This window comes from Dromiciops gliroides, chromosome 1 (assembly GCF_019393635.1).
Source record: "Dromiciops gliroides isolate mDroGli1 chromosome 1, mDroGli1.pri, whole genome shotgun sequence".
Taxonomy (NCBI): Eukaryota; Metazoa; Chordata; class Mammalia; order Microbiotheria; family Microbiotheriidae; genus Dromiciops; species Dromiciops gliroides.
This window is the reverse complement of record NC_057861.1, coordinates 406739735-406759582: the sequence shown is the minus strand read 5'-3', so window position 1 is coordinate 406759582 and position 19848 is coordinate 406739735. Positions and strand designations below refer to the sequence as shown.

General features: G+C 38.0%; 1 protein-coding gene across 1 annotated transcript in view; it reads right to left on the bottom strand.

Moving 5' to 3' along the window:
- EMB (embigin) overlaps positions 1-19523 on the bottom strand; it is a 45205-nt gene extending 25682 nt beyond the window's left edge. The window contains exons 1-2 of the mRNA XM_043975131.1: positions 19303-19523; positions 5587-5703 (exon numbers count right to left, since the gene is read on the bottom strand). Of these exons, the coding sequence (XP_043831066.1) occupies positions 5587-5703; positions 19303-19396 (211 nt within the window). The 5' untranslated portion in view covers positions 19397-19523. The remainder of the gene's footprint in view (positions 1-5586; positions 5704-19302) is intronic.
- Positions 19524-19848: the final 325 nt, after the last annotated feature.

The following is a 19848-nucleotide window of genomic DNA, read 5'->3' as shown; positions in this document are numbered from 1 at the left end:
AATCAACAATCACAGTTTTCCAGAGTACCAATGATGAAGCATGCTATCAATCTCCTGATACTGGGGTTATAACTCAAGATGCAGAATGGGACTGACACCCATTTTTGGACATGGTCAATACAGGTATTTGTTTTGTTTGATTATGAATAGTTTTTAGAAGGGTTTAGTTTTATTTTGTTTTTTAAGATGAGGGAAAACTTAGGGAGAAAGGCAGTCTAGGGATAGCTCTGTCCACCCTACCCCCAGAAATGAACAGAACTAAAGCAAGGCCAGAAGCAATAAGAGATAAGCAGAGCATCTTTCAAAGTTAGGTATTGAAATATATTGTTGTTTTTGGTATTGTTCAGTCATTTTGGTCATATCTGACTTAGGTTTTCTTGGCAAAGATAATGGAATGGTTTGCCATTTCTTTCTCTAGCTCATTTTATAAATGAGGAAATTTGAGACAAACAAGGTTAAATGACTTGCCCAGGGTCATACAGGTAGTAAATGTCTAAGGCCATATCGTCTTCCTGACTCCAGGCCTGATCCTCTATCTACTGCACCATGTAGCCGTCCATTTGAATTACATACTTTTTTAAAGTTCCCTTTATCAATAAAATAAAATCTGATTCCTAATTTCATTATAACTTCTTTTTATTTTTTTTATCATTTTAATATTTTGTTTCAGAGGCAAGAAAGAATTGAAACATAGAAACCTTCACTGTTGTTTGATAACTTTCATTACTGAATATCAATGGTCTTATGTTTTCTTTTTTTAAATCTTATTCTAAACTTAAATACTAATTAAATATTAATTAAATAATAATTTTTATAGACATTGTAGAACAGGAGAGTGTGCATGAAATTACAAATCTATTATGTAGATTTTGTTTTGTTTTAAAGTTGAATTAAATACTTAAAAATAAATTAAAGTTGAGTTATATACTTTAAGATAAACCTTTAAGTGCTTATTAAGTGCCAGGTACTATGCTAAGACTTAGTTGGGTGTACAAATACAAGCAAATAGACAATCTTTGCCCTCAGGGAGTTGACAATTTAATAAGGGAAGACAACAGACAAAAGGGAGGCTAGCTAGAAAGCAGTAATTAGAGGATATAGTGTGCAAGTCCAGAAAGTCAGAAGCATGGCAGGAAGGGGAATGAAGGATGTGCTCACCTGGGCCCCATTGCAAAATGAAGGTCTCTGGAGGAATTCATCAATGGGAGAAAGGACAGACATAACAAAGGGATATTCCAGGGAAAGAAGACAGCATGGGATGATGGATGTTCCAAGGCAAGACAGCATGTGAGACATAGTATTAAAGCCAGGAACATCAGAAGCATGACACTTATAACCTCTGTGTCTTCTCTCAGCACTGAGAATACTTATGAGAAAGTGTACCCTAGGTTTATGACGAAGATACTGTGTTGTTAATTTTCTTACTGAGCTATGTCTTTTGGTTGATTATTAAAAGATATGAGGCAGCTGGGTGGAGCAATATTGGACGCAGAACCAGAAAGATCTAAATTCAAACATAACCTCAAATATTTACGAGCTATGTAAATCTGAGCAATTCACTTGATGTGACTTTGCTATCAGTTTCCTTATATGAAAAGTAGGAAGATAATAGTACCTATCTCCCGAGATCATTGTGAGGATAAAATGAGATGTTTGGAAAATGTTTTGCAAACCTTAAAATGCTATTATTGTTATTATTATGATTAAACATACCAGTGCATGTTTGTGGGCTGTAATTCCAGAAGTTCAGAATTTCAGACCCACTGAGTACCATAAAGCTGAGGTATCCATCCTCTGGGGGATGTGACTAACAAGTGCAGGAAGGGGGTGGGTTGCCCCCAGCATGCTGCATGTGTAAGTACTAAGATATATATTATGTGTGTCTGCACCATACATGTACAAAAGCATATAAGTGATAAAGAATCATCTATTTATAATAGATGAGTAGAATATATGGGAACAAAAGCAAAGGTAACATACCAGAGAGACACAGCCTTTTTTTAGACACACATATTTAGCTTTAACAATGCAAGAAGATCTGGAGAGCTCACATAATTTAGACCACATTTGCAAAATGGTGACTTTTCTGAAACATTTAGCAAATATTGAGAAATTTTGGTTATCTTATAACTATTCAAGTGAAGATCTAAACCATATTTCCTGCTAGTGAAGGCTCTTGGCTCACTGTTTTCCTCCATTTACACTTATAATAGACATTAAAACATTTACTCTGCTATTTCTCCATTTTGAAAATTGATTTCAGATGCAAGTGTTTTGTCATTTTTGGAGACAGATGACAAAGTGGCAAATGTTTCTACTTACGTTTTAACAATGTATTTCTACTCTTATTTTCAACAGTTGAATAGTAATTGTTAGTGGATGGCAATGAATAATAGCCCAATTCTTGCACAATCATTGCTCCACAGCAAAAAGAATAGAGTAGTATTTCAAATCTTACTGTATCATCAGTTAAAAGGGAAGCAGATTCAGTGGTTAGACACATTGCCTTAACCATCATATAGGCTTGCTACTACTATTTTCAAATGATTTTACTAACACAAAGGTAATCTAAACTGATTTTATGTTTTTGTTTTGTTTGTTTTTTGTTTTTGTGGGGCAATTGGGGTTAAGTGACTTGCCCAGGGTCACCCAGCTAGTAAGTGTCAAGTGTCTGAGGCCAGATTTGAACTCAGGTCCTTCTGAATCCAGGGCCAGTGCTTTATTCATTGTTCCACCTAGCTGCCCCTAAACTGATTTTAAAAAACAACTACACCCAGCTAACAAACCCTAGTGCTGAAACTGGACAGTATATACAAAACTGAGAGTTTGGCCATTGCCAGCTCCTGCCTTTTTCCACAATAGCCCTTCCACCTTGGTTTACCACACTTTACTACAATACCTTTCCTCAGGACAAGTGAGAAGGGGGCACTGAATGTCAACAACCAACTTGCTTTCAATTCACCAGGATCCAGACATCCTACAATCATTTTTTTCCTCTAGATTCTCAGCCCACCATCACATCTTGCCTTTTCTTTCACCTTTGTCATTTGCCTTTTCACCCAATTCTAACATATAACGAGGTGGATAGGGTCTGTTGGTTCTAAGTATTGTTGATCATAGTCTCCTTATAAACACAAAAGCACTGAGCCTAATACCTTCCACCAGAAGTGGTGTGAAACCAGTGGCATGGATTATATGGCATGCACAGATTCATCCTTCCATTGGCATTTGACAAATATCAATTGAATCACTATATGCATGTGCATATGTATATATCTATATATAGAAGCCACTCTGAGTGGGGAAGTCAAATCAAGATAAGGCCAGTAAAAACAACAACAAACAAAATCCATAGGTGAATCCATAGGCCTAAACATGAGCTTTTCAAAATGCAGGGGCAGATTTATTTTCTAGCTAGTTTGTCCCCCACTCCTCATTCCCCTATTGCAGGTAGGTATGTACCCACCAGCCTCCATCTGTAGGCCCAACTCCACTGGGAGATCAGTTCTGGTCCAGAAGAGGAAACATAGGAATCTTTGCTTTACAAAGCTCTTTGTTCACTATCTAGCTCTATTTCACCTACTGAGTTAGCATTCCTTTTATTTACACCCTCTATCTATCTCCTAATCTCTTGTTGCTTTTATTATTCTAAATGGGTTCCTGATCCCTGAGCACTGTTATCTTAACTACCCAGCCTCTGGATCTCTTGCCTGCTCAGGTCTGCAAGGGCTGCCTGTCTCTCCCTGCTTTGGCAGATATCCATGGACCTGATCCTCTGCCTGTTTAGACCAGCCTTTCACCATCCAGAGCTACCTAATTTATCATACCTGCCAGTCTACCTGAACTCTGGATCTGGTATGTACTACTCAGTTTAAAACCTTAGTCTGCATTTGATGCATTAGCTATATCAGTAGGTAAGTGTGGAAAGATTTGATGCTAATTTTGCTGATCAGAGATTGTGCAGGTTGATATATTTGTTTGAAACTCTCAAAAACTATTTTAATTTAAAGGAACAGCTACCAAATAGCTGGGGGAAGAGGAGGAAGAAATGAAAAAAAAAAAAGATAAAGTAAAATGAAACAATTCTAAAAGTAAGTGACCTTATTTAAAGAACAATGAATAGTCAATCAGTTAACAGACTTTTATTAAGGATTCTACTAAGGAAGGAACTCACAGTCTAATAGGGAGAGATAACATGCAAACAACTATGTGCAAACCAGTTATAAACAGGATAAATTAGATAATCTACAGAGGAAAGGCACTAGAAATTAAACTGGGTCAGGAAAGGCTTCTTACAAAAGGTGGGATTTTGGCTGGGACTTAAAGAAGCTAGAGAAGCCAAGAAGCAGAGAGGAGGAGAAAGGGTTCTAGGCATGGGGGTTTTAACCAGTGAAAATGTCCAAAGTTGGGGCAGCTAGGTGGCGCAGTGGATAGAGCACCGACCCTGGATTCAGGAGGACCTGAGTTCAAATCCGGCCTCAGACACTTGACACTTACTAGCTGTGTGACCCTGGGCAAATCACTTAACCCCAATTGCCTCACCAAAAAAAAAAAAGAAAACAAAGAAAATGTCCAAAGTCCAGAGATGGAGTGTCTTGTAAAGAACAGCAAGGAGGCCAGTGTTACTGGTTGCAGAGTATGGAATGAGTGCAAGGTATAAGAATCCTAGAAAGATGGAGGCACAGCAGGTTATAAAGAGCTTCACGTGCTCAAAAGAAGATTTTATAATTGGTCCTGGAAACAATAAGAAGACACTGAAGTTTACTGATGAGGACCAAATGAGTTACTATAGAAAATGTCCTTTAAGTCTAATGGCAGTTTTAACCTAGCTTTAACAGTTTGAAACTGCCATAAGACTTTTAGGTCATCCTCCCTCCTTTCCTCCCCTACCCCTCCCTCCCTCCCTCTCTCTCTCTCTCTCATATATGTGTGTGTGTGTGTGTGTGTGTGTGTGTGTGTGTGTGTGTGTGTTTCTATATATATATATGTATATATGTTTGTGTGTGGATAGATAGACATACAGCTTCTTACAAACTTAAAGCATTCTATAAATTCTAGCTATTATTATTATAATTTTTTTTTGGCCAGTCTATTCATTGAATGCTTTGATGGGTATGAAGAATCCATATGGTCTAGACTATAAAACTGAAAATCTGCTTTGCAAAAATGCACTTTGACAAAATTTAACCATTTTGCCAGGGTAAAAATATGGCTTATAACTCATCATTTCCACTAGAAAAACATAGAGCCAATTGTTGTGGCATGGGTTGATTCCCTTGTAGAGTAAAGGTCATCATGGAAAGAGATAAGACACTCAGAGTTTCAACTGAAAGTCATTCAACTTCTAGTCCTCCCCACCTAAAATAATGAAGAACCTCATCCCTTTAAAAAGTATAAAAATCTCATCTGTAAATCAACTTGAAATACAATATGATGTCACAATGGATGTAATGTATTTTGAAAACATAAATGCAGCAAGATTAGTAATTAATCCAAACGTATGTTTCATTTTACCAATGCCAAGTGGATTAAAACTAAAAGAAACAATTTCAAAACATTGATACATGTACAATGCCATATATTTACCCATTATGAACAGGGTTTCCTCCATGGGGATTAACTCTGGGTATGACAAATTTGTCGCAGTTTCCTCAGCCATTTCTGTAAATTCTTCATTGTGAACTTGAGTTGTAAAATCTGAATCTATTAGTAAAAAGATAAATATGATTTTGTTAGTCCCCATACCACCAGCTAAGATATACCAGCTAATTTTATGAAAAACTGGTTTGTATCAGCTAACAGAATATACTACCTACTATTTAATACACTAAGAGGCTGACAGAATGATTAAAAATAGATGTGTTTCTGCAAGCTGGGTTTTTTGGTCTCATTTATGGTTAACAAAGAAAAAAAATTGGATAATAAATATTTTTATTTAAAGTTTTGAGTTCCGTATTCTATTTCCCCTCCCCTTGCCCCTCCCCCTCCCGAAGCAATAAAAAATCAGATATACATGTGCAATTATGTAAAGTATTACCATATTAGTCATTTTGCATAAGAAAACTTGAATAAAAGAAAAAAATGAAAATGTAAAAAACAAGATGCTTCAGTCTATGTTCCATCAATATCAGTTCTTTCTTTGGGTTTGGATAGTATACATCCTCATTAGTCCTTTGGGATTTTCGTGGATCATTGTTTTACTGAGAATAGTTTAGTTTATCAAACAGTTGTGATGACTGGAGTGATGCCACCTGCTGGAGAGTGACTGTAGGAAAGCTTTGCCATGAGGAGAAGGCATCTGAGGGCAAACCATGTGGTCAGATCCTTGGCATCAGGAAGTGACGTTTGCTCGTGGGTGCTGTCCATCAAAGCTACCAGCCAATTAACTTGGAGCTGTATGTGCATGTGGGGGGGGGGATGTTCCCAGCTTCACAGGAGGCATTGGGTCCTTTTTGTTCCTGACCTCACCATGGTGGGTCGGATTATGGGGTCTCTTAGAAATAGTTAGATTTTTACCTTTCTCTCTTATCCTAATGCTCTTTAATAAATACTTAAACACTTAAATACTCTTGCTAAAGCTTGTAATTTATTGGCAACCACTCATTAGATTTTAGATAGTATAGCTAGAATTTTAGCCCTTACACAGTATTGCTGTTACTATGCACAACATTCTCTTGGTTCTGCTCACTTCACTATACATCAGTTCATATAAGTTTTTTCCAGGCCTTTCTGAAATCATCCTGCTTGTCATTTCTTATAGCAAAATAATATTCTGTTAAAATTATATACTACAGGTGACTTTGGGGCAGAGCCAAGATGGCAGAGGACAGGCAGTGACCACTCAAACTCACAATATGATCACTCCAAAAAACATCCAAATAATGCCATAGGACAATTCCTGGAGCAGCAAAATCCACAGAAGAATGTGCTGAGATCATTTTCCAACCAAGGATGGCTTAGAAGGTCAGAAGGAGGGAGCTGCTGTGCTGAGACAGGAGTCGAGCCCAACCCCACAGTCACCCTGACACAGATCCAGTCCCAGGAAGGTCTCACCAGAGAAGGAGACCCCCAGAGCCTCTGAATAAGCTGAAGTGCCAGTGTCATCTGGAACTAAGCTCACAGTCTGGTGAGAGGGCTGAGCCCTGGGCAACGGGGAGACTACAGGGGTCTATGCTGATGCTGAGGAAGAACTTGGGTTTTTCACACCTTCTGGAACCAGGAAGTAGGCCTGAGTAGCAGTGGCCGAGGTGGGGGAGGGGCACAGGCTCATTGGAGCTGACAACCATAGCACACAAAGCTGGTTGAATAGCAAGTTGGTCTGGCATCATCTAAGGACCAGGGAACAGGCCAGGTGAGGGAAGAACCTGATCCTCCTTAAATCATACCACCTGGGACTGCTTAAGCTTGGGATACTGCAGCCTGGAAACAGTGCCCCACTTTAAGGAGCTAAAAGTCAAGTAAAAGAAAGGCAAGATGAGCAGATGAAGGTGAGGCCCATAGAAAGTTGCTTTAGTGACAAGGAAGATCTAGGTGCACCCTCAGAGGAAGATGTCAATGTCAGGGCCCCTATATCTAAAGCTCCCAAGAAAAATATGAATTGGTCTCAGGCCATAGAGGCGCTTAAAAAGGACTTTGAAGATAAAGTTAGAGAGGTAGAGGGAAAAATAGAAAGAGAAATGAAGGTGATGCAGGAAAGACATGAGAAAAAAGCCAACAGCTTAAAAAGCCAAATGGAAAAGCTCTCTGATGAAAATAATTACCTAACAATTAGGATTGAACAAATGGAAGCTAGTGACTTTATGAGAAACCAAGACACAATAAAGCAAATCCAAATGAATAAAAAAATAGAGGGCTAGGGCAGCTAGGTGGTGCAGTGGTCCAAAAGTCAGGAGGATCTGAGTTCAAATCCAGCCTCAGACACTTGACACTTACTAGCTGTGTGACCCTGGGCAAGTCACTTAACCCTCATTGCCCTGCCCCACCCCCACCCCCAAAGAAAATAGAGGGCAATGTGAAATATCTTTTTGGAAAACTGCTGACCTGGAAAATAGGTCCAGGAGAGATAATTTGAAAATTATTGGTCTACCTGAAAACCATGATCAAGGAAATAGCTTAGACATCATCTTCCAAGAAATTGTCAGGGAAAATTACCCTGATATTCTAGAAGCAGAAGGTAAAATAGAAATTGAAAGAATCCACCAATCACCTCCTGAAAGAGACCCCAAAAGGGAAACTCCTAGGAATATTATAGCCAAATTCCAGAGTTCCCAGGTCAAGGAGAAAATATTGCAAGCTGCCAAAAAGAAAGAATTCAAGTACTATAGAGCCCCAGTCAGGATAGCACAAGATCTAGCAGCTTCTACATTAAAGGACTGGATAATATGGAATATGATATTCCAGAGGGCAAAGGAATTGGGATTACAACCAAGAATCATGTATCCAGCAAAACTGATAATAATCTTTCAGAGGAAAAATGGGATTTCAATGAAAAAGAGGAATTTCAGGTATTTATGATGAAAAGACCTGAACTGAATGGCAAATTTGACTTTCAAATACAAGACCCTAGAGAACCATAAAAAATTGGAGTTGGGGGACATACATGGGGTTATGCAGTGGGTGACTGTCTTGTGTCTGGGGCTGGGTTTTGGCTGGGGTCCCCCTGGGTCCAAGGTGGATGCTTTGTCCACTGAGCCACCTAGCTGTCCCATGATGACATCTTTAGGGTAAAATTGAGGGGTGAGAGGAATGCACTGGGGGAGGGGGAAGGGCAGAAATCCCACATGAAAGAAACAGGAAAGGGGTTACTGAGTGGGAGATAAGATGAGGGAGGAACAGGGCAGTAAATGAATTTTACACTTATCAGAATAGGCTTAAAGACCTTAATCTTATCAGAGTTTGCTCAAGGAGGGATTAACACACACCCAATTGGGTGGAGCAATCTATTTAATCTGGACAGTAAATGAGCCTAACACTCATCAGAATTGGCTCAAAGACCTTAATCTCATCAGAATTGGCTCAAAGACCTTAATCTCATCAGAATTAGCTCAAGGAGGGAATAACATATACACTCAATTGGGTGAATTGATCTATCTAACCCTGCAGGAAAATAGGAGAGGAAGGGGATAAAGAGAGGGCGGCAAAAGAAGGGAGGGCAGATTGGGGGAGAAGACAGACAGAAGCAAATTGAGAGGAAGTCTGGATGATCAACCTATGTACATGTTTTATGGTGGACTGTAAATTGGGAGGAGTTTGTCTAAAATTAGTATAGTATATAAACATTTAAGCTGTGTAGGGGTATAAAACCCTGTTAAGCCCCTAGCTCTGGGTCTTTCAGGTCCTACCCCTGACTGACCGGCTTTATTGTGAGACAGGTACCCTCTCTCAATAAACCTATTTTTCATGGCTTGGAGACTTTGCTGTTTCTTTCCTTCCTCAGACTTAGACATTTTCACAACAAAGGAAGATGAAAATACACCCTGAGAAGAAGATAATAAAGTCAAAGCTCCTACATTCAAAACTTCCAAGAAAAATATGAATTGGTCTCAGGCCATAGAAGGGCTCAAAAAGGACTTTAAAATTAAAGTAAGAGAGGTAAAGGAAAAAATGGAAACAGAAATGAGAGTGATGCAAAAAAAAATCATGAAAAATATGTCAAAAGCTTAGTAAAGGAGATACAAAAAAATACTGAATAAAATAACCTTAAAAAATAGACTAGGCCAAATGGTAAAAGAGGTTTAAAAAAAAAGCTAAAGAGGAAAAGAATGCCTTGAAAAGCTGAATTCACCAAATGGAAAAGGGGGTACAAAAGCTCTCTGAAGAAAATAACTACTTAAAAATTAGGATTGAGCAAATGGAAGCTAATGACTTTATTACCAATCAAGAAATGATAAAGCAAAACAAAAAGAATGAAAAAATAGAAGGGGAAAAAAAAGAAAATGTGAAATATCTCATTGGCGAGCAACTAACCTATAAAATTGATGAAAAGGGGATCATTTAAGAATTACTGGACTACCTGAAAGCCATGATCAAAGAAAGAACCTAGATATCATATTTCAATAAATTATCAAGTAAAACTGCCCCAATATCTTAGATTCAGGGGGTAAAATAGAAATTCAAAGAATCCACCAATAACTTCAAGAAAGACATTCAGAAACAAAAACTAGAGTAATATAGCCAAATTCCAGAGCTCCTAGGTCAAAGAGAAAACACTTGAAACATCCAGAAAGAAACAATTCAAATATCATGGAACCACAGTCAGGATCACACCAGATTTAATGGCTTCCATATAAAAGGAACAGAGGACTTAGGATATGATATTCTGGAAGACAGGTTATATGCACACCAGATTCCCAATGTATTTTTTAAGGCTACAATGAGCCAAGACAATTCCAAAAGACTCATTATGGGAAATGCTATCCACCTCCAGAGAAAGTCTGAATGCAGATCAAAGCATACTATTTTAACTTTTTTTTTCCTTTCTCATGGTTTTTACCTTTTGTTCTTATTCTTTTTTCATTACATGACTAATGTGGAAAATTTTTTAACATGATTGCATATGTATAATCTATATCAGATTGCTTGCTGTCTTGGGGAAAGAGAAAGAAGAAAAAAAATTGCAACTAAAAATCTTATAAAAAATGAATGTTATGGGGCAGCTAGGTGGCACAGTGTATAAAACACCAGCACTGGATTCAGGAAGACCTGAGTTCAAATCTGGCCTCAGACACTTGACACTTACTAGCTGTGTGACCCTGGGCAAGTCACTTAACCCTCATTGCCCAGCCCCCCCAAAAAAATAATAATGTTGAAAACTATCTTTCCATGTAATTGAACAAATAAAATACTATTTACAAAAAAAAAGGGACAGAAAGCATTACTAGATATAAAATGGATGATTTTGATTATATTAGATTTAAAATGTTTTGAATAAACAAAATCAATGCAACGAAGATTAGAAAAAAAGCAAGCAGAGGGAATTTTTACAGCAGGTGTCTCTAAGAAAAGCGTCATTTCTCAACAATGAACTGAGTCAAATTTATCAAGATAAATGCCATTTCCCAACTAATAAATGTTCAAAGGGCATGAATAGGCAGTTTTCAGATGAAATCAAAGCTATCTATAGTCATATGAAAAAAATGTTCCAAATCACTATTAATTAGAGAAATGCAAATTAAAAGAACTGAGCTACCCCTTCACACCTATCAGATTGGCTAATATAACAGAAAACTAAAATGATAAATGTTGGAGGGGGTATGGGGAAATTGGGACAATAATACACTATTTGTAGAGTTATGAACTGATCCAACCATTCTTGAAAGCAATTTGGAATTCTGCCCAAAGGGTTATAAAACTGTGCATACCCTTTGACCAAGAAATAGCAATACTAAATTTATATCCAAAAGAGATTTTTTTAAGGGGGGGGGGCTTATTTGTACAAAACTCTTTATAGCAGCTCATTTTGTGGTAGCAAAGAACTGGAAATTAAGATGGTCCAATCAATTGTGGAATGCCTGAACAAGTTGTAATATAGGATTGTAATATAATATCATTGTAGTATAAGAAATGACAAGCAGGATGATTTCAGAAAAAAACTGAAAGGTTTACCTTAATAGATGCAAAGTACAGTGAGCAGAATAAGGAGAACATCGTACACAATTAACAACAATACTGTACGATCAACTGTGAATGACTCAACTATTCTCAGAAATACAATGATTCAGTACAGTTCTTATGGTGAAGTACAGGACTTATGGTGAAAAATGCTATCCACCTCCAGAGAAAGAAATGCTGGAATCTGAATACAGATCAAAAAATGTTATGTTTGATTCATCTTTTTCATGTTTTTTGTTTTTTTGGTCTGTCTTTTTTCACAACATGACTAATATGGAAATGTTTTGCATTATTGCACATGTATAACCTATATCAAATTGCTTACCATCTTTATTGGGGATAGCATTGGGAAGGAGAAAATTTAGAACTCAAAATTTCAAAATAAAAAATAATTTTAAAAATTGTCTTTACATGTAATTGAGAAGCAATTATTTTTTATATTTTTTAACATTTTTATTTAAAGTTTTGAGTTTCAAATGCTCTCACTCCTCCCTCCCTGAAAGGGTAAGAAATCACATATGGGTTATACATTTGCAATTATGTAAAACATTTCCATATTAGTCATTTTATACAAGAAGACTCATGAAAGGGAAAAAAAATGAAAGAGTAAAAAATAGCATGCTTCAGTCTGTATTCAAACAATATTAGTTCTTTCTCTGGAGGTGGATATTATACTTCATTATTAGTCCTTTGGGATTGTCTTGGATGGTTGTATTGATGAGAATGGCTAAATTATTCATAGTTCTTCATAAAACAATATCGCTGTTACTGTGTACAACATTCTCCTGGTTCTGTTCACCTCATGATGCATCAGTTCATGTAAATCTTTCCAGGTTTTTCATAAATCATCTTGCTTGTAATTTCTTAAAGCACAGTAATATTCCAATATAATCATATACCACAGTTTGTTGAGCCATTCCCCAATTGATGGGCATTCCTTTGATTTTCGATTTTTTTTTTTTAAAGAAAAGGGTAAGAGATACCAAGTGCAACTTTAATTCATTTTGGGATTGTTTTCCCAGGTGACCACTCTCCCACAATGACTGTCAAAAACTCTCTCATTGAAGAACCAGGAGAATATTATACATAGTAATAGCAAAATGTGTGAAGATCAACTATGATAAACTTAGCTCTTCTCAGTAATACAATTATCCAGCACAATTCCAAATAACTCATAATAGAAAATGCTATCTATGTCCAGAGAAAGAACTATGGAGTCAGAATGCAGATTGAGGCATACTATTTTAACTTGGTTTTTGTTTGTTTCTTTCTTTCTCATGGTTTTTCTCTTTTATTCTGATTTTTCTTTCACAATATGACTAATATGGAAATATGTTTAACATGATTGTACTATATAACCTATATCAGATTGCTTCTTCTCTTGAGGAGCAGGGAGGGAGGGAGGGAGAAAGAAAATTTGGCACTCAAAATCTTACAAAAATGAATGTTGAAAACTATCTTTACATGTCATTGGAAAAAAATAAAATATTATTAAGTGGGGAGAAAAAAAAAAACAACTCTCATTTTGACTTGTCTCCTTGTTCCCACAGAGAAGCTACCAGAGTAGTTTGGGAGCATTAGGGCCCAAATAATTACTGTTTCTATTTCTGAAGATAACAGTTCTCCCATTAAGACATTTTTATTATTTTAATAGCTAGGTAGAGAGTCAGTGTAGAGTAATGGACAGAGAACTGGCCTGCTGGTTTCAAGTATTTTCTCTGATGCATACTGGCTGATGGGACCATGGGCAGGTCAATTAACTTCTAGGCAACTATCTAAATTGATAATTTGAAGAGGTGTGTTTGTATACATTAAGTAGGGAGAATGCCTCAATGGAAATACATAATGCTGATGAAATCATAGATACAACTAAAAAAAAAACACAAATTAACTGGAGCATAGCATAGCAAGAGCTACTACAACAAAGTATTGCTCCAAAGGTTGGTTTGGGAATCAGTGATGATAATGTGTAGCCAGAACTGGCTAGACTCTAAAGAGCTGATATACTGCATGAAGAATGATGAGAAGAAAGGAAAGAAACAAGCAATCAATTTATGAAGAACCTACTATGGGACGAGGCACTGTGATAAGCACTTTAAAATATTATCTAATTTGATCCTCACAACAACCATAAGATGTAGGGGCTATGATTTTCCCAATTTCATAGTTGAGGAAACTGAGACAGAGATTAATTCACTAGCCCAAGGAGACATAACTAGTGAGTGTCTGAGGCCAGATTTGAATACAAGTTTCCTTGACTCTGGACATAGCAGCACTCCATCCACTTTGACAAAGAGTTGTCTCATGAGATACTGAGAATGGTGAAGATAGTGTACTATAATGACTTTAGAGAAATAAGGCTATTCATCTAATCTGTGTAGATGAAATTTTGGATTCTTTTTCAAAAGAAGGGGTTTTCCTCAAATAACAAGTTTCACATGTATGTTAAATTTCATTGTGGATGGCAAGCCTTGGAATCTACCCATATTCAACTGATCTTACATGGTATCCTCAGACATAAAACTCAAACTGTAATGATTGGAATGACACCACCTACTGGAGACTTACTATAGAAAAGCTCCGCCATGAAGGAAAGTCTTTGAGGGCAAGACCATGCATCTTTTCTTTGGTGTCAGGAAGTGACGTTTGCTGGTGGGAGGAAGAAGGAGGGAGCCTGGTGCTCTGACTGGGGCTTTTTCCTGAGGATGCTGGTAGAGAAGGGAGCTAGAAATGTGCTCTCCCTTTAATAGATAGATGAATGTAGGCCTTTCTCTCTCTGTTTACCAAATTCTTATTCTCCTTAATAAATGCTTAAAAGTCTAACTCTTGCTAAAGCTTATAATTTATTGGTGACCACTCATTAGATATTTTAGACAGAATAGCTAGAATTTTAGCCTTAACAGAACTAAAATCAGAATTTAACTTATTAAGCATTTACTATGTGCCAGGCACTGTTCTAAGCACTTTATATGCCTCACTGATCATTTATAAATATGATCTTATTTGATACCCAATAAGGATTTGAATATTTGGCCAACAAAGAGTGACAAAAGAAACAATAATTTTTAAAATGTCCTAAAATTTAAAAAAATCATAGAATCTGAAATACTATAGAAATCAACTTTGCCCATTTTCTGTTAAGAAAAAATGTTCTTATCCTGAAGCTTCTTCACCTAGTATTTTGACATCATTGTTGATTTTATGTACATCCTTTTAGTAACTTTTCTATCTTCAGATCATAAAATTTTAGAATAGAAAGAAATTTTAGACATCATCAATCAGTTAACTTTCCTATTTTATGGAAGAGGACACTAAAGCCCAGAATACTAAAGGGACTTGCCAGCATTGCAGAGTTAATGATAGAATTAAGAATAGAACCAATACTTCCTAATCTTTGTATAACATGTGGCTTTTTAAGGGGGAAAAAGCCTCCAAAATAGATCCACACCACAGCTATTCATTACAAAATAAGTCATAGCTCAAATAAAGTGAGTAGCCAAACTGAAAGGAAAAAAAATAGGGTACTAAAATACTACTTGGTTGAAGTTTCCTAGCATATAGATTAATGAATGTGGGGGTGGGGGAGGTAGACTAGATAACCAATCAGCAGCATTCTGTGGAATTTAAATAGGCCAATGAGATACAATCTATCCATATAGGAAAAAATGACAAGAACATCAGGGTTTTTAAGTATTCAGCCTAAGCAAGAAGGATGGAAGTAGATGAGTCAAGTTTTTGGTTTGGTTTGATTTGGTTTGGTTTAATTCAATCTATAGCACAAGTGGGGGATGGAATTCATTCAGGTCTTGTTCAGTAGGCTACAAAATAGGATATGATATAATAGATGAAAGGGAGGGAAGTGAAGAGAATAAACATTTATACAGTGCCTATTATGGGTCAGATACTGTATTGTGCTAAACACTTTACAAATATGATCTCATTTGATCTTCAGAGCACTGGGAGGTAGGTTCTACTTTTATCCTTAATTATAGTTGAGGAAATTGATTCATATAGTGGTTAAGTGACTTGCCCAGGGTCAAACAGCTACTAAGAGTCTGATGTCATATGTCAATTCCCATCTTCCTGATTTCAGGGCATAGTGTTCTAACCATTATAACTAACCTTTATAGTTGGCTGTAATTCAGTCTAAAGAAAATTCTAATTACAAGGTGACCATACCACTCATGATGAAAAATGTTCTCCAAATCCAGAAAAAAGAACTGTGGAATCTAGATGTAGATTGAACCATATTGTTTCTACTTTTTTTGTTTTTGTTTTTTTAAGGTTTGTCCCTTTTGTTCTGATTCTTCTTTCACAATGACTAATGCAGAGATAGGTTTAATGTGATTGTACATATATAAACTATATCAGATTGCCTGCTGTCTTGGGGAGGGGGGAAAGAAGGGAGAGAGGGAGAAAAATTTGGAACTAGAAATCTAATAAAAACAAAATGTTGAAAACCATCTCTACATGTAACTAGAAAAATAATAACATACCTTTATGACAAGGTGGCCATACTGCATTGACCAGCCTTTCACTGTTTTAGCCCAGTCACTCCGCATCTTATATAACTTCGGGGTGACAGGTGGAACTTTAGTATAAAGGAGATCATGGGAAACTATAATTTAGAATGCTAAGAAATATGAAGCTGCTCCTGGTAGATCAGCAGATAGAACACTGGGCCTGGAGTCAAGAAGACCTGAGTTCAATTACAGCCACAAGATACTTCCTGGCTGTTTGACCCTAGGCAAGTCACTTAACCTCTGATTGCCTAACAAAATGGATTCACTGGAGATGGAAATGGCTAGGTGGTACAGTGGATAGAGCACAGGACTTGAGTTCAAATACTGCCTCAGACACTTGACACTTACTAGCTGTGTGACCTTGGGCAAGTCACTTAACCCTCATTGTCCCGTAAAAAAAGAAAGAAAGAAGGAAAACCCCAAATGGGGTCACAAAGGATCAAAGACAACTGAAATGACTTAACAACAATAACAAGAAATAAAACCAAGGGAAAAGGGAAAGCCCTAGAAGTTTCCACCTGGAGCAAAACTCAATGTTGGTAGAAATAGAACCATTTAGCTCATCAGAGGGACAGACATTAACACTATTAAAATGCAATGGAAACTTAGGAAAATTAATTAGGTTCAGAGAACTGAGTGGCAAAAGGTCCTTAAAAAAAAGCATCCTACACAAGAAAACCTAATCACAACAACAAGAAATAGGCAACAATTATTTAGTAAATGCCTAATGTAGAACACAGAGTACGTATGGTACAGAAATGTCCATCCCACCTAGCCTTAGGATTCCAAAAGCACTGCTAGTGTAAAGATTCAATGAATTAATGTTTCCTAACACTGACTGCAGTGGTCACTACCCATGTTGTTAGGAGGCAAATTTTTCACATCTACAAATATTTTCCTATCAAAAGTCTTTGTTTCTTTAAACTATGAATGTTTAAAAAACATTTTTAACTCCTACTTCCTCTTTTTTTTCTGTCCTCATCTTATTCCCTCCCCACTCCTTGCATATTGGTGGTGGTGGTTGTTCAGTTGTTTTTTCAGTTGTGTCTAGCTCTTCATGACCTCATTTGTGGTTTACTTCAACACAGATACTGAAGTGGTTTGCTATTTCCTTATCCAGCTCATCTTACAGATAAAGAAATTGAAGCAAACAAGGCTCAGAGACTTGCCCGGAGTCACAGAGTTAGTGTCTGAGGTAGGATGTGAACTTAGGAAGATGAGTCTTCCTCACTTCAAGCCCAACACTCTTATCTACTAAGCCACCTGGCTGTCCCTTCCACACTGGAGACATCAGTCAATAGAGTGGAGGTGGACAGGGCCACCAATAGAGTGGAGGGGTGCTGAATTCAACCTTGCCACTTCTTTTACAGATGAGGAAACAAGACTGAAGAGAACAACACCATCAACATGAAGAGACCTAGATCTTTCTAACCAAATATTCTTTGTACTTATTAAAGTCTCATTCCAAAAGGATCTGCCATGAAGTCGGAGGTATGATTAATTTAGGGCAAACCAACCCAGTCCCTTTGTTTTAGGGGCTTCAAGCAGGAAAGAAGTGAGAAAAAACAGACCTGGATGGGTTGATTAAACACACACACACCCTACACACACCAAGTAGACACTCAATCTAGAAAACGGAACAGTGGGCTCAGACCCCCCACACACACCTCTACCAGGGTTCTTATAACCTTTTTACAACTTAATTTTTTTTCTTTATAAGCCTTCCTCTGATATTCATTTTAACTTAATTTCACCTATGAGGTTGGAAATGGAGGACAAAGGGATGATTTCAGAGAATCCAGGGTCTCAACCCACAACCTCCCCAACCCAGGCATTCCTTTTCCTCTAGGGTTTCCCTTGCTATTCACTTTAGTCAAATTTCTCCAATAAAATAGTGATTACATACATTCTTTTGACTGATGGGGGTGGGGAGGAAAGAAGGGTAAGGGGGAGGTAGAGTTACTAAGAACTGGAAGGCATTGATCTGGAAATGGGACAAGCCGAAGATATTGGGGAAGAGGGGGGAGCTCCAGGCTGTCAACAATAAAATGGGGGTACAAGAAAAGAGGGTAGTAGAATGACATTGGAAACAAAGGCACACCTAAAACTGGGCCCCAAATTGAAATGGATGCTAATAGTTCTTTAGAAGCATACAATGATTGGTGGCCAGAATATTAAACATACTCCAAAGTTATAAAAAATAGATGCTTTGAGTTCATAAAAAAGCTTTTTTGGTTCTGTTTTATTTATAATTTTAAAAAATTTCGTTCTATATGTAAAAATACTCTTCTATTGAGTATATTCGTTTTTTAACTCTGGTGATGGCTAACACAGGAATTTTTTGCCTGCTCATTTTAATGTAATAGTATCATGTGATCTTAATCATCCCTTAAGATAAAATGGCAACTTTACTATTGAATTTCGGCATCAAGCCTGTCTCTATACAGATAGATGCCTGCCTTCCCTACACAAAAAGGAACTTTTTTTTTTAATCCAGAGAAAAGAAAAACATACGCCAGTTTTCTTTGGGAACTCATGAGTCTCCCTTTACTGGAGTCTAAAATTCAACTCTGAAAAGGCGGAGGAAGCACTTTCTTCGAGCAGGTGCACCTGCCAGGAAGAAAAGAGCTGTTATTTGTCCTCTAATCGATATGAGGAGAGGGAAGAGAGGCGAGGGGTAAAAGCTTTCAGAGGTTGTCACTGCTCTCAGCTTCCCAGGCCGTCTCCAGCCCCACTTAGTTCCTTAAATCAAGCCTAAATCTACATAAGATCCAGACTCCAAAACGAGTTCTGTATTCACCCAAGGAAGGGATGTGACGATACCAGAGCAGAGGCACCATCTTTCCCCATTTATTCATTTAGCTCGACATCCGACACACGAGCCAATAGGAAAGCGGCGTAAATCCTAGCTCTCCACCCATCTTGGCTGGGGCACCCACTATTTCCACTCCCGCCTTCTTCCCCGCAACTTAATTCCTTCCCTGGGCTGGGCGCAAGCTTCCCTTTGGGAAGGCTAAGCGCAACAGACGAGCGGTAATTTCGGTCTGCACGCAGCACCTTCTATAACGATCATCCACTCTCCTGACTCCCACCTCTCCCTAGACAGTCTCGGCCCAGAGGAAAGGAGCAAGAACCCCAAAGATGCTGCAGTAAAGAATTTTGCTTTTACCTTTGATAGTGTCCTCCGAAAAACACAGGGAAAACACGTAAAGGAGGAAACTGAGCGACAGAGGGAACCAGCGAGCCCCCAAAGAAGAGCGCATGGTGCTGGTTTAGGCGCTGCACAGTACCCTCAATGAGACCCAGGAGGCCGGCGAGGCTGCGCTCCCCGCTTCTGCTGGTCCCGCTGGACTGGAGATTGTCACTAGCTAGTGCCCCTGCTGGACTGGTCGGCTGTGTGTCGGAGGAGGAAGTATAGATGTGGGTGGGGAGAGGAGTAGCTTAGAGAAAAGCTAGGTGGGAGGGGCACGGTTAACTTTTCCTCCTCCCCCAGAAACCTTTCCTTTCCCACCCCAACCCCAACCCCCGGGACAGTCTTGAATAGTACATGGTGCCTCCATCAATTATTCAACCTGGCAGCTCCAGCTAGTTTATCTCCACTGCGAAGTGGCTACACCGTCTCAGCATCCTTTCCCAAGCAACGGGCCTCTGCAGATCTTATTAGGGGCTTAAGGAAAATCTAAATAAAATTGGCCTTTCAGCTCCTAATAAACTG